The sequence below is a fragment of the Taeniopygia guttata genome, chromosome 2 (genome assembly GCF_048771995.1).
Source record: "Taeniopygia guttata chromosome 2, bTaeGut7.mat, whole genome shotgun sequence".
NCBI lineage: Eukaryota > Metazoa > Chordata > Aves > Passeriformes > Estrildidae > Taeniopygia > Taeniopygia guttata.
This window is the reverse complement of record NC_133026.1, coordinates 14,722,080-14,735,203: the sequence shown is the minus strand read 5'-3', so window position 1 is coordinate 14,735,203 and position 13,124 is coordinate 14,722,080. Positions and strand designations below refer to the sequence as shown.

The 13,124-nt window shown below is 40.5% G+C and overlaps 1 protein-coding gene across 2 annotated transcripts in view; it reads right to left on the bottom strand.

Annotated features, from left to right (window-relative positions):
* KIF5B (kinesin family member 5B) overlaps positions 1 to 12,379 on the bottom strand; it is a 33,832-nt gene extending 21,453 nt beyond the window's left edge. Inside the window, exons 1-8 of one of the 2 annotated variants that reach the window (XM_002195322.7) lie at positions 12,024 to 12,379; positions 4,750 to 4,837; positions 3,109 to 3,182; positions 2,560 to 2,664; positions 2,104 to 2,152; positions 1,750 to 1,805; positions 1,550 to 1,637; positions 32 to 156 (exon numbers count right to left, since the gene is read on the bottom strand). In XM_002195322.7, the coding sequence (XP_002195358.2) occupies positions 32 to 156; positions 1,550 to 1,637; positions 1,750 to 1,805; positions 2,104 to 2,152; positions 2,560 to 2,664; positions 3,109 to 3,182; positions 4,750 to 4,837; positions 12,024 to 12,149 (711 nt within the window). In that variant the 5' untranslated portion in view covers positions 12,150 to 12,379. The remainder of the gene's footprint in view (positions 1 to 31; positions 157 to 1,549; positions 1,638 to 1,749; positions 1,806 to 2,103; positions 2,153 to 2,559; positions 2,665 to 3,108; positions 3,183 to 4,749; positions 4,838 to 12,023) is intronic. The other variant, XM_030264377.4, reaches the window with a different exon arrangement.
* Between the last annotated feature and the right edge of the window lie 745 nt (positions 12,380 to 13,124).

Below are 13,124 nucleotides of genomic sequence, written 5' to 3'. Positions count from 1 at the left end.
CTTCAGAGCAGAAAGAGAAACTTATAATTACCTTCTCACTACCTGCCAAGTCCACAAGGTAAAGTTTTCCACTTAGTTTCTGTTCTGTTTGAGTATTCTCTTGTTTTACATTAATAAGAAAAATACTATGACTTCGGGAGCTGTGTTCATTCATATCTGTAATTCAAAATAAACACGTCAAAAAGATTTGTTAAACCAGTCTCACTTAAAACAACACCTCCCCACAGTGCAGCAAGAGATCCAAAGCTAATGAAGCTGTATAAATCTCTCAATGGCAGCAGACCTAGAGGCAGCAAAACCAATGGTATCTAACTGGGTAAGAAAGATCCACTTTTCCTTGGGCTCCTATTAATATCACATAAATTCACTCATCAGGTTTGCCAGCTTGTCAACCATGGATTTCACACATTAATTTACTTTATTAGAACAGAAAGTATATTTAGGTCTTCATAGGAGAGTCTTTTGTAGACTTCCAGTGTACCCCATTTTATTCTTCTCTGAAAATTTTAACTGGCCACAGCTTTTCATTCCTGTCTTGTACTGCCCCCTCTGCTGTGAAACACTAAGAGAAAACAAGGCTTGTTGAATTTAAAGTATTATTTTAATCCAGTAAAAAATTTAATCTGAATGAGAACATCTGGCCATTTCTTCTTCCTTTTAAGTATAAATCTCTCACAGTTCTAAAAGTACCAGCTTACTGATGTTAAAGAAGCACAGAACACAAAATAATATTTTATCCAAATTTTCTCTGTGCAGTCCCCACTTGAACCTTTTTACTTAGGAGCAATGAAGCAAAGCCACAAGACTGACATATTCCTTAAAAGGAACATATTATTTTTATTTTTGATCCTTTATGCAAGAAATGAGAAGAAAACACTTGTATTTTCTTAATGACTGTATAAGCTCTCTTCCCAAATAAAGAACTAAAAACGGAAAGAACGTGAAACATCCTCAGATTGGCTCTGAGACTTCTGACAGTCACCTCAGTTGCTAAAAGCTCAAGTCTTACTTTGCAGCACCTATATCTTCCCTTGTTTTCTCTAACCCCTCTGTCATTTCCAAATCCTGCTCTCTGTGGGAATCTGGAGACCTATGGCATGGCTCCTTGCAACTCAGTTGCATGCTACAGCCAAAAATCTTGGGATGCTGCTTAAATCTGCAGCAGGTCTGAATTCTGATCAGCTGCTCTTAGAATATGCAACAGAATGATCAAATTGTAGATGAGCCACACTTACAGATTTCTACGTTAATTGAAACAAATTCCACAAACAGGGATTCTGCACTATTCCTAAAGCAGAACTACACCTTTTTCTCCAGTGATGCATTGTTCCTCCCTGATGACTTACTTTCTCTTTTCAATCCCAGGATAGAGCAACCTGATCGAACCAGAAATGAACTCAAATACTTGTTTCTGAAGTGAAACTGCTTACGCCAGACCCTTTCAAACACCTGAATTATTTAGCTCGATATCTGTGCCTCCCGTACTTTTTAAAGGCATACCAGAAGCAAATAGATAAATCACTAAAAGGAAACAGAAGATGACACTTACTTGTAACTGCTACGTGTCGGTTTGATTTTCCTTCATCTATAGTATCCATAACTTCTTCCGGACTACATACAAAACGCTCTGTGCAACCCTTTGGAAAAAATAAGGGAGGATTGTGAAAAATAACACCACATAAACAATGCACAAGTAAGTGGTGCACACTAGAGGAGTGTAAAATGAAACTACATCAGACTGATGCTCACCTTTACATAGGGAACTCTATTTTTGTCCTCATGAACAGAAAGATTGGTCTTTGAAACTGGAAGAGAAAACATTCCAAAGCTAAGGCAAAACTGAATGAAAGCACCGCATACAATGCATGCCTGAGTCATAAATGGTACCTCTCAGCAGCACCTGACAAAAACTTAATGTGTAAGAAAGCACCACCACTGCAGCTTTAGTAATATCTTACAGAGGAGCTCCCTGCTTTCCCATTATGATGTACCTTTATCATGCGAAGTTATTAGCATAATTAATAACTAAGTAACATAAGGGGTTTTTTAACATGTCCCTCCAGAATAACTTATTTTATAGTTCAATACAAATAAAAGTCTTACCGTCCAAAAGGTCCCTTATTTTATCCAAGTATATTTCAAAATATGATACCTAGAAGTAAGAAGAGGAAAAGAGATACATTAGAAGGCAAAAATGCTTTGCTTCTTGATCACAAGGATTCAGTATGATTACTATGACCTCCCACATAACACTACATCCAGCTCAAGTTCTTAAGACTGAATTAAAATACATCTTTAAGAAGAAACTGTTTTGATCAGAAGTTTCAATCACTATCAGCACTGCCACAGGTTATCAGCATATCTTCCATCAATGTTTACTGGAACAAAATGAAAGTTTTAACATAATTCTTCTTTAGGAAAAATCAGTTACTTCAGTAATAACTCAGGTTATCAGGTTTCCAAGTTACAGGCATTTGAAACAGATACAGAATATCCATTGACACACAGACTACCTTCAAGTTTGAATACAGATTAAAGTAAAAATGTAGAAAAGTTTACCTTAATATGAAACTCAAGATTCTCATCCATGGAGTAAATATAATTAAAAATATCTTGCACTATTCTTGGAATAATGCCCATTCCATCTGGGTCATGAAGTTTCCCCTTAACAGAAAAAGATGGAATGTAACAAAAAATTCATACTCAATCCAGCACTACAAACAGCATTCAAACACAAAACATCTGGTTCAGTTTAACAGACAAAATGCTGACAGGTATGATGCACTTTACTCCAAAAGTAAAGTGAGCCCCACTGTTCCCCAAAAGGGAAAAGTTCCACAGTTCCCCAAAAGTGAAAAGAACAGCCTCAGAACCCTCCCAAACTACAAGTGAAACTATGCAATTGATATTACTCCTGTTTCTCATCCTGCTACTGAGCATGAAAAAAACCCCACTCTAATTGCCATTCTCAGTCCTAAAAAAAATAATGGGATATCAAAATGTTGCAAGAAGAAAACAAGCTGACATCTTATTTCTACAAAGCAAAGACTATTATGATGAAAAGACATGACAGTGATAGTAAGAGAAAATTATTTTAACATTTCTTACTTCCATAGTGTGTGTCTTTCCAGATGATGTTTGCCCATAAGCAAATATTGTACCATTGTATCCCTCGAGTACATCTGAAGGGAAAGAGTATTTTCATTAGTGTTCATGTCCTTCTTCTAAAGATAAGTTGAATTAAATAGAATGCAAGCAAGCAGGTCCTAAAACGCCCAGCAAGTTAAATCACTCAATGTTTGGGAACCTTGTGCTAGAGTTAGGGGGAGGGAGGGTGTTCATCCCTACATCTTTTAATGCATTTTGCCATCACAGACAGTGTCTTAGAAGTTGGCTGATTAAAGCACCTGTTTCTTCAACCAGAGAAATCAAGACTTCACATTTAGGAAAAAAAGGAAATCGATACAATTGCCAAGCTGAAGAGATGGTCTTTGGTATCTCAGAAGAAACCTAATAGGAGAACTCCATCATATTTCCTGCCTTCAGGGAAGTTTAATTGTCCCATTGTAATGACAATGAGCAATGCCCTAAATGTCAAGCATCTTACTCTTAGGCCATAGGCTTCTATTTCAAATTATGAATGAACCAAGCAAAATTTTAGATTAAGGGGGTAGGGGCTTGTGGTTTGGGTTGTTTATGTGTAAGTTACTCTAGAATTACATCCCGCAAGCAAACTTTTATTTTCCAAAAACAAGCACAAGGAGATACTCCAAATGGTGAGGTATTTGCCACTCCACCATACTCTTAAATCCATTTGTCTCGCCACTAGAGCTCACTTGCCACTTGATGCTGCACAGTTGAGAAATGCCACACAGAGCTCAGAGTCTTACAAGGAAAAAACGGGCCGCATTACAATTCTTAGGTAAATTCAGTTTTCAAGGAGCAACCTTCTGATCTGAGCCTGATTATTATTCAACTCATTAATGGGTTAAATACTTGCAGCAGCATGAATTTCCCACAGCAATTTACTTTTCTAATGATGAAAAACACAGTATGCTTACCCAATATTCTGTTGGTATGAATTAATAGTTGGTATTTCAGGGATTTCTGACAAGGCTTTGTATAGCTGTTTTGAAAGTGGATCACTTAGAACTTATTGATGCCCTCAAGAAATGAATTTTATTTTCAGGAAACTAGCTAATTGCTTACTATAAAAACTTACTGTGCATATCCTTCTTTGTGACAAGACTTGATTTTCTGAAGGTACTAGGCCAAATCTGAGAATTCAGTTTTGGAGAAATTGTATACCCTAACATGCACAGCAATAACTCCTATTTCACAATTTTCATTTCCTCTTGCATTCCTCCAAATGAACTTCTGTATGATGTTTCCCACCAGTAAATCTGGGGGGACATGGGGATAGTAGATGACACATCTCAAACTTATTAGTAATAGTCATTATGTTTAATTTCTGACAAATTGTTTTAAATTATCATTGCAGAGAACTGTAAAAAAACCCTAAAATTTAACAGGTAAATGTCATCAAATGTTGCAATCAAGTGAAACAGCAGGTTAAGCACTGACATAATTTATTAGCTCAACTACAGGATGACTGTATGGTGCTACAATCATGTTGGCACTTATCAAACATTCCAAAGATAAAAGGCAGCAATAGAAGTATTTGTTTCCAACACTGAAACCCACAGGAATATGAGATTTTCTTATGGTAAATTTGCTCTTCCACCTTACCTTTGACAATCTTTTTAGCACAGTCATTGTATACTTGTTCTTGTGATGTGTTCGACTGGAATACACGGTCAAATATATATGGCTTGGACTGTAAAAAAAAAAAAAAACAAAACCAAAACACAAGAGTTATCAAAAAATGCTGGAAGTGGAACTGGAAGGTATTTGTTAATAGTTTACAAGTACTCTACACTGTCTCAGCCCAATCTTCTATTTTAAGCACTTGAAGACTGTAGTGCGGAAATCAGCTTAAATAGTGCTGCCTAAATCTTCACACGCTTGCTTACAAGGAAGGCCTTGAATTAAACATATTTGGTTTCAAAGTATTATCTACATAGTTCTGCAAAACTACTCTGCCACATGACCTCAAGTTACTTGATTTACAAAGTAAGCCAATGCCTGGTCTGTACATCTGAGAACCCCATATTTCTCACCTTCCTTGGTAGTAGGTTTACTCTGGCTAACTCAAATTATTAAAAACATACCCCATGACAGAGTATCTGTCTTGGTAGTATTTATTGAAGAAAAATCAAACCAAAAAGAAACATTCAACATAAACTATTGTGCCAGATAAAATATCCTTAAAATTAAGCTCCCCAAGCAGAAGAAAAGGCAATACCGGGGAAGGGAACCTTTCACAAGACTCATTTTGGAAAAGACTACATGAGGAAGATCTGACAGAATTTTGAGAGGAATGCTAGATATTGCTCTGTTTCAGAGTTCTAAGAAGCTCTAAGTCAACAGTTCTAAGCAGCTGCCAATCCATTAGGCTATAAATGATTACACTCATCTTACAAACCTCAATTTTTGTAGCACTTTCAGAGCTTGATTTTGTAAGTAGCCAAGCAGATGGGCAAAGTTTACGAAAAACCTAGGTCAGTTCACTGTTAAATTCCCTGCAACTGTTAAGTGCTCCATTCTGCCTAAATTAAATTCATTATCATCCTCACACAAGGATATTCTGGAATTGCCCCTCTGGCAAAGAAACAAGTATGGCTTCCGTCTTTTACCCACACACATTTGCCTTCCCTGGCCTGGCCTTCTATTTGTCTTTTAATAATATCTAGCACCATACCAAACAAAAGGTTTTTTTAGACTAAACACATTTATCTGAGGCCTTGAAATCAGGTGGACGAGCACCCTCTTGAAAAAACAATTACAGTGTTCACTGTATAAATACATTCAAGAAACCACAAGACTCAGTAGGCAGAAGCTGTCCCTAAGGGGCTGAAGTTTGTCAGAACACTTGTTTCACAGCAGGGAAAACAACAGCCTTCTCCATTACTCATTTCAGCTTCAAAGACACCTCAAATCCCTATGTTCTACAGGTAGAATTGAGGCCATTAGATACACCAGGACGGAGGCAACTAAAAAGTACCCCTTGAGGTAAGAAAATGAAGACTGAGAACACATTACACAAAAAGGAAGATCCTGTAGAAAAGATGACACCATCTTTCTCACTAGCAGTTGTAGTTTCAAAAAGCCTCCAATTTCACAGATACTGATCAACTACACTACACACTGCAAGTCAGCTACACCACAAAACATAATCAGCTCTGTTTCGTGCTCCACTGCATATTTATATGCACTGAAATAATTCCATTGTGGAATAGAAAATCAAGCTGCAAGGCCTTCACTTGGGCAGTATTGCCTTTAATTGATCTTGTTTATTTATACAGTGAAAGCTGCGAAGCACATGACCCATTTCAATTTCCCTCAAGTTAACAATTGCTACCAATATTACAAAATTTAATAATTTTGGCCAAGAGAATCCTCACAAGGGGTTCCATTGTCACTTGCCATTTCTTCATCCTTTGCATGTGGAAAGTGGAGTATTTCCTCACACATCCTCATTTTTTATCACACCTATGAAATTCCATATTACTGGCATGTCCCTGCTTCATCATCACTGAGTCAGTATCTAATCAAGTAAGTTTAGACAAGCAGGTTCCAAGATAATTATGTTTTAAGAATGCAAATTACTCCCACTCAGTATGGTTTCACGTCTTTGACATATACAATGCTATGTCTTATCACTTCTCTTCACAGTCTGCTTTCTGCAGTAAACAAAGCTAAAACAGTATTATACGGATTACCATGCCCTAGAAAGTCTCCTCATTACCTTTAAGAGATTAATCAAGAAAGATTAAAGTGTCAGATATTTTTTCTGCACCAGATGCCTTTTCTTCCTCAAGCAGTAAACAATCAGATATAATGAACCAGACAAAGGACCCAAGCATTACTGTGTGGTGTCCCTCACAGGGTAGTAGCAGTGTCACCAACACAGTATGAGGCTGCTTTGACACACTCCAGAACTTTTCAGAAACCGGTGCTCAAATTCTGTTAGAAATTTAATATACATGGCCTTATAAGCAAGACATAAAATACCAAGCAAACAAGCAGCACTTCTAACTTCCTCTCTCAGACTCTTTTAGTTCCTTGCCTGGCATTTCTTTTGTCTGTACTCAACCACAAGACAACTGCAGCTCCTGCAGTTGCCTTGCACTTGAAAGGATGTGGTCTCACAGCAAAACTTTCCAAGTGCTCTCACAGCCTTCAGAAAGGTGCAGCTGCCAACATGATTTAGCAGTAGCTAAACTGAGTCTTAATAAAGGGATGATGCTGAAGTACAGTTCCATAGCTAACTTAAAGACTAGTTACCCACTATATAATAGGATGCTCAGCCAATCTAAATTATACAAAATTTGGAGTACATGTGAGCTTCTGTGGAAAAGTTTTTTGTCAACATATCCAATGAAGACTACAGAAAAATCTGCAATCACAACTACACTGAAAACTTACATCAAAAGTCTGAGAAATACTTAAAGTTATCTCCATAAATTTAATTTTAAAAATCCCTTATTATTATTGCAACTTTCCATAAAGTACAGACTTGGTTTTTCATAAGATCACCTGAGTTTACCTTACTTCTTATGCACTGATACCTGAAGCAAAATCAGCAGTAAAAAACTCACTTAAAAATCAGTAGCATATTTTTCTACCAGAACAAAGGCAAAAGCTCTTTAATGTTTTTTGCTAGAATGGACAGATAAAATAGTGCTACAATACCTACCCACGCTTAGCCTATTCTTGGTGAAAGGTTAAAGTAGTACATAATGGGCTTACTTTGCCTTTAAGATCTCCATCTATATTAAAGAATGTTCTTCCCATCAGCACAAAATGTGTTAAAAGATTTATCGAAAATTTCTGGAAAGTATTATGTCAGATACCTGACTCACTTCTTCCTATTACTAAGCTAAGGAACTGATGCTTTGACACACCTAATCAAGTCTAACACTGTCAAGGTGTGAAAAGGCACAACTACTAATGAGTATTTTAATTTTAGGATAAAGAAAGAGGATTTTCTTCTTGTGTTAGCCTCATGCATACAAAAGTGCAACTGATACAGAACAGTCAATGAATCTCAGCTTTTTATCCTCTTTTTCTTATTTCTGTGGAAATACTGCAACTCAAGTATTAACTCTTTCAGCAGTTATTTATTGCTCTAGAAGTACTAAAACATGTAATTTAACACTGTGACTAGAAACTCAATTCCCAGAAGGGAAACAGAATATTTTTTGAATAAAAGTTTTAGTCAAACTTTTTCTTTAGTAGAAAGCATCTTCTGAAGAGAAAAGCAAGTACTGCTGTTTATAAAAACAGTCACTGAATTTCAGGACAGAAAACTTAGGCAAATATGAGCAAGATGTTTCTATGCAAGTGGCTCTGCAGCCAGGGAGAAAAGCTCTGCCTTTACAGATTCCTGGACATCAGAATATTCCTGTTAAATCATCACACCACTGTCACCTGAAAAGCACCTTTGTTACTCAACATTTAATGGAATAAATTAAGAAATAGAGAGAAACATTGGAAGAATAGTATTGTTTCAGCTACAGATTACAATTCCTGATTCATATTTAAAGTTCCACTGTAGACCTGATGCCTTTTTTTCTGCTTTCTTTAAAGAATGTAATTACTTTCTTGAATTTATAAAGTCCAGTACAGCCTTCAGCATTTTTCTTTTGAAAAACGTACTACTAAAAGCTGCAGTAGTACCAAGTGACCTTCATTACCTATTCTAACGACTTTCTAACCTAGCCTTGTCTCATTTACGATCCAACACTAGTTTAAAAGACAATGAAAAAAGAAAGCCAAATGTCTCAAGCTCTTCCCAGGATTACAGGGGTACATCTTAAATATGAAAATACAGATAAGTAGGCATGATTCTTTCCTGAAAGCCATACAAATAAGGAACAGACAATTATCATTACCAAAAACCTTTTGGACAACAGAGGCACACTGCCCATTTCTGTGCACATCCACAAGGCCTCATCACTGCAACCACTGGGGAGTGCTGCCTTTGGTTCAGGCTTCAGTTCCAAACCCCAGAGTGCCACTGCATTCAGCAATGTATCTTTTGGGTAGTTTTAAGATGAACAAGACTAGATATAGAAAGGTATTTAAAGATGTTCAGATACATTATGCAGAATTCTAAAGCTTCTCAGTTGCAAGCAGCTTTATGTTTGATAAAACAAAGGACATAATCCCATATCAAACTCTTCCTCCCTGTTATATCTTACTCAAAAGCCTGAAATCCACTAGCAAATTGCTATCAATTTTCACATACAGGTACATTTCTAATGTTTAACATAAAAATCATATAACGAGTAATCCTATAATCTGTTTTAACAAAATTCTTATATTTAATTAACAGAAGAAGCCATTAGGAAAAAATAATTAATATACTATTGAGATAGAAAGAAGTCACCTGCAATTAAAACATTAAAAGCCCTTTACTAGTTAAAAAGTTTCATCCTGTGGAAAGAAAATACTGTGTTTCAGAGTCTGCTCTTTAAAGCAGACCAACACCATATGTCCCCTCAAACTGCTGTTACACACTAGCTACAGTTAAAACTTTTATTTTATCTAACACAGATCAAAATGACTCACTTGTCCAGAAAGACAAGGATGACATTAATTTCACAGGAGCTAGGAAAAGAAGGGAAGACAGCTAGCTCAGAGATGACAGGGGAATAAAGCAAGGAGGCGGGTTTGGCTATAGTCACTGATTTTCCTCCCCACCCTCCTCCAGAGGAGTCAAATCTGCAGCCTGGGATCAGCTCTGCTGCCTCCCAGTCTTCCCCTCCCATCCACCATCACAGGCAACTCCCAGGACTATTAAGGCAGCCTCCACTGCTCCAGCCCCGAGCCAGGCACCCACGGGAGGTGCAAGTCCTTCAGGCAGCTGAGGGAAGCAGCTATAAAAAACCAAAAGTGGCTCAATTACTGCTCAACAGGCAGCAACAAGGGCAGAAACCAAAGAGCTGAGGTAACCACACACATAGCTTATGGAGGAAGCCTTTCAGACTCTGTTTCGTGAGCACTGCTTCTGTTATCCTCCTTTGGGCAATTCTGCAACACACAGAAAGAAGTGGTGCCTGACTACAGGCCCAGGTTAGAGGCTCTCTAAATTTGTGAAAACTCAGTCAAGCTATTGAAAACAAAACCACAAACACAAGTTATTGTAAACAGTTTTAGAGATTCAAGTCATAATTTTGAGCATATCAATCTTGTCCTATAGCCATCATTACAAAGACAAAATCAGAGAGTATCAAACCTTTATTCAAATTTTGTGAAACAAGACACAAATACTGTCACTGCTACCCCATTTAATAATTTTAGGGGCATTTTCCCCCAAGTCAGACATGGCAAGTCCTGGATCCAGGACAACCAGGAAATCTGTTGTGATTTTTTCCAAGGTGAAATCACCAAGGTACAGCTGGCAACACCAAACATCAATCCTGAGCAGAAAGCCCACCTGTCAAATTGTTCTCCTCAGATACAGAACTACCTCTGCACAATCTACATTTTAGATAATTTTAAAATGCACCTAAAGAGTATTTTAAAAAGATAAGCTTTCATTTATACGAGGGCTACTGAAGAAAATTTATTTTTAAGTCAGAACACATTAGGGTTTCTACACTAAACTGTGGATTATAAACAGACTATGCCGTGTCACAATGAATGGGTATTTACTGATGAAAGTGAGATTATTCACTCAAGTTAAATTTTCCATTTTCCAGGATTGGTTCCTTCCTCTGAGTTTACCTGTACAACCTCAGGAAGAAGTGATGTACTCCAAGATAGTAAGTTGCCAGCTGAAATAAGCCCAAATTACCTCATTTTACAAGCACGCTATTGTTCTTGTCACTCCAGACTCATGGAATTCCATATTTTATTGGCAAATTCAGATGGATATTACCAGATTAAAGCACTAGTATTTAGTAAATCCTATTACAAAAAAGTATTTTATTAAATTGCCTCTATTGCTTCCTGCAACTTCAGATACTGTGCAAAAAAAGCTATTATTGGTAGCCTCAAAAAACAAAATGTAAACCCCTAATATTTTTAGACAAATAACTGGTCTCTAAGTTACTTTCAGCAAGAATCAGCAGTTTCTCATGAAATATATTTACACGAAAACACAAATTAAAAGTTAACAAAAACAAAACAAACACTGGGGCTAAAGTGTGTTTGTACAACACCAACCAAACCAGGCAACAAACTACTGCACTTTATTTTTATATTCTACCTCCACTTTGTAGCTAGCTATGATTCACTGAAGAAAAAGGAAAGGACCACCTTTTCCCCTACAACATCCATATTGTTTTTAACAGGAGACCTTACAAGGAGACTCCACTTAAAATACATTTACAAACATGCAGTAAGGCAAATGGTCTGTTTATTCTGATTTAACAACAACAAAAAAGAAGCTATCAGCTGAAGACCGATGTACAGCTCTTGAGCACTAATTCTCTGGAGCCTGCACTGCCGTTCCGCATTTCTTGCCCAAAACTCTCCGCAGACAGCGATCGGGCGGCAGCCCCCACGCGTGCATTTAGCATCACACAGCACGGCCGGCCGGCCCGGGGAGCGCCCGGCCGGCGGACACTGCGGGACTCGCCCTCCCTGCGCACCTCGGCACTTGGGCCTTTGTCAAAGGTCTCCCGACCTGCCCCCACCGCCCCTCTGCCCCCACCGCCCCCCATACCCGGACCGGCTCACCCCGCCCGCAGCTGTCCCTGCCCCGTTTCCCCTTCGCCTCGGTCTCCAAGGAGGCCGCTCCCCGCCCCGAGGGTTCCCGCCCGCGGGCGCTCCGAGCCCTCCCGCCCCACAGCGCGCCCATCCCCGCGCTGTGACCCCGCCGACCCCGGCCGCCCTCTCCCTCCCTCCCTCCTCCGGCGCTTCCCGCCTCTCCCGCCCGGGCGGGCCCTCACCGCGATGACGACGGTGTCCTCGCCCTGGAACTTAGCGATGTACTTGTCGCCTCGGGCCACTTCGGACTCGTTGAGGGGCCTGAAGCGACACATCACTTTGATGTTACACTCCGCCGGGTCCGCCATCTTAGGCCGCCGCCGCCTCCCGGGCGCTCAACTCCGCTGCCGCCGCCGCACCGCCCGCACCGGGGGAGTCTCGCAAGCCGCCGTGGCCGGGAAACCCGCGCCCGCCCCGGCAGGAGGGAAAAGGGAAGGGCTCCTTCCTGGCCGCCGCCGCCGCCTCCCGCTTTCACTTCCTCCCCAACATGGCACCGGCCATGGCGGCTGCGGCCGCGGCTCCCGCCCCGCCCCGCCGGAGGGGCGGACGGTGACGTCACCCTCCGCAGCACCAGCCCCGCCCTGTGCGCAGGCGCGGCTCCGCCCCCGGGCGGGCGGGGCGGTGCCCGCGGGGCCGCCGGGGGCGCCGGCAGGGGCGGGGCTGCCTCAGGCGGGCGGGGCTGCCATGGCTCCGCCTCAGTCGCTGTGCCCCTGGAGGCATGGGACCATAAACTCATCGGATCATAGAATTATAGAATCATGGAATCATCAAGGTTGGAAGAGACCCTTAAGATCATTAAGGCCAACTGTCAACTCAGCACTACCCCTGTGACCCCTAAAGCACCAAACCATATCACCCAGTGCCAGATCCAGATGCCTCTTAAACACCTCCAGGAATGGTGACTCCACCACGTTCCTGGGCAGCCTGGCATCATCCACACAGAATCAGGCTGAGAAAGCCCTGAGGTCATCGAGTACAATGTATGTCAACTAAATGCCACATCCAGTCTTTCCTTATACACACCCAGGGACAGCCACCACAGCCTCCCTGAGCAGCCCATTCCAATGTCTAACAACGATTTCTGTGAAGAAATTCTGCTGTGCAACCTGAACCTCCCTTGGGCCATCTTAAGGCTAAGTCCTCTGGCCCTGCTGCTGGTTGCCTGGGAGAAGAGGCTGACCCACACCTGACTGCACCCTCCTTTCTGGCAGCTGTAGAGAGCAAAAAAATCATGCCTGGGCCTCCTTTTCTGCAGGCTAATCACCCCCAGCTCCCTCAGGCGG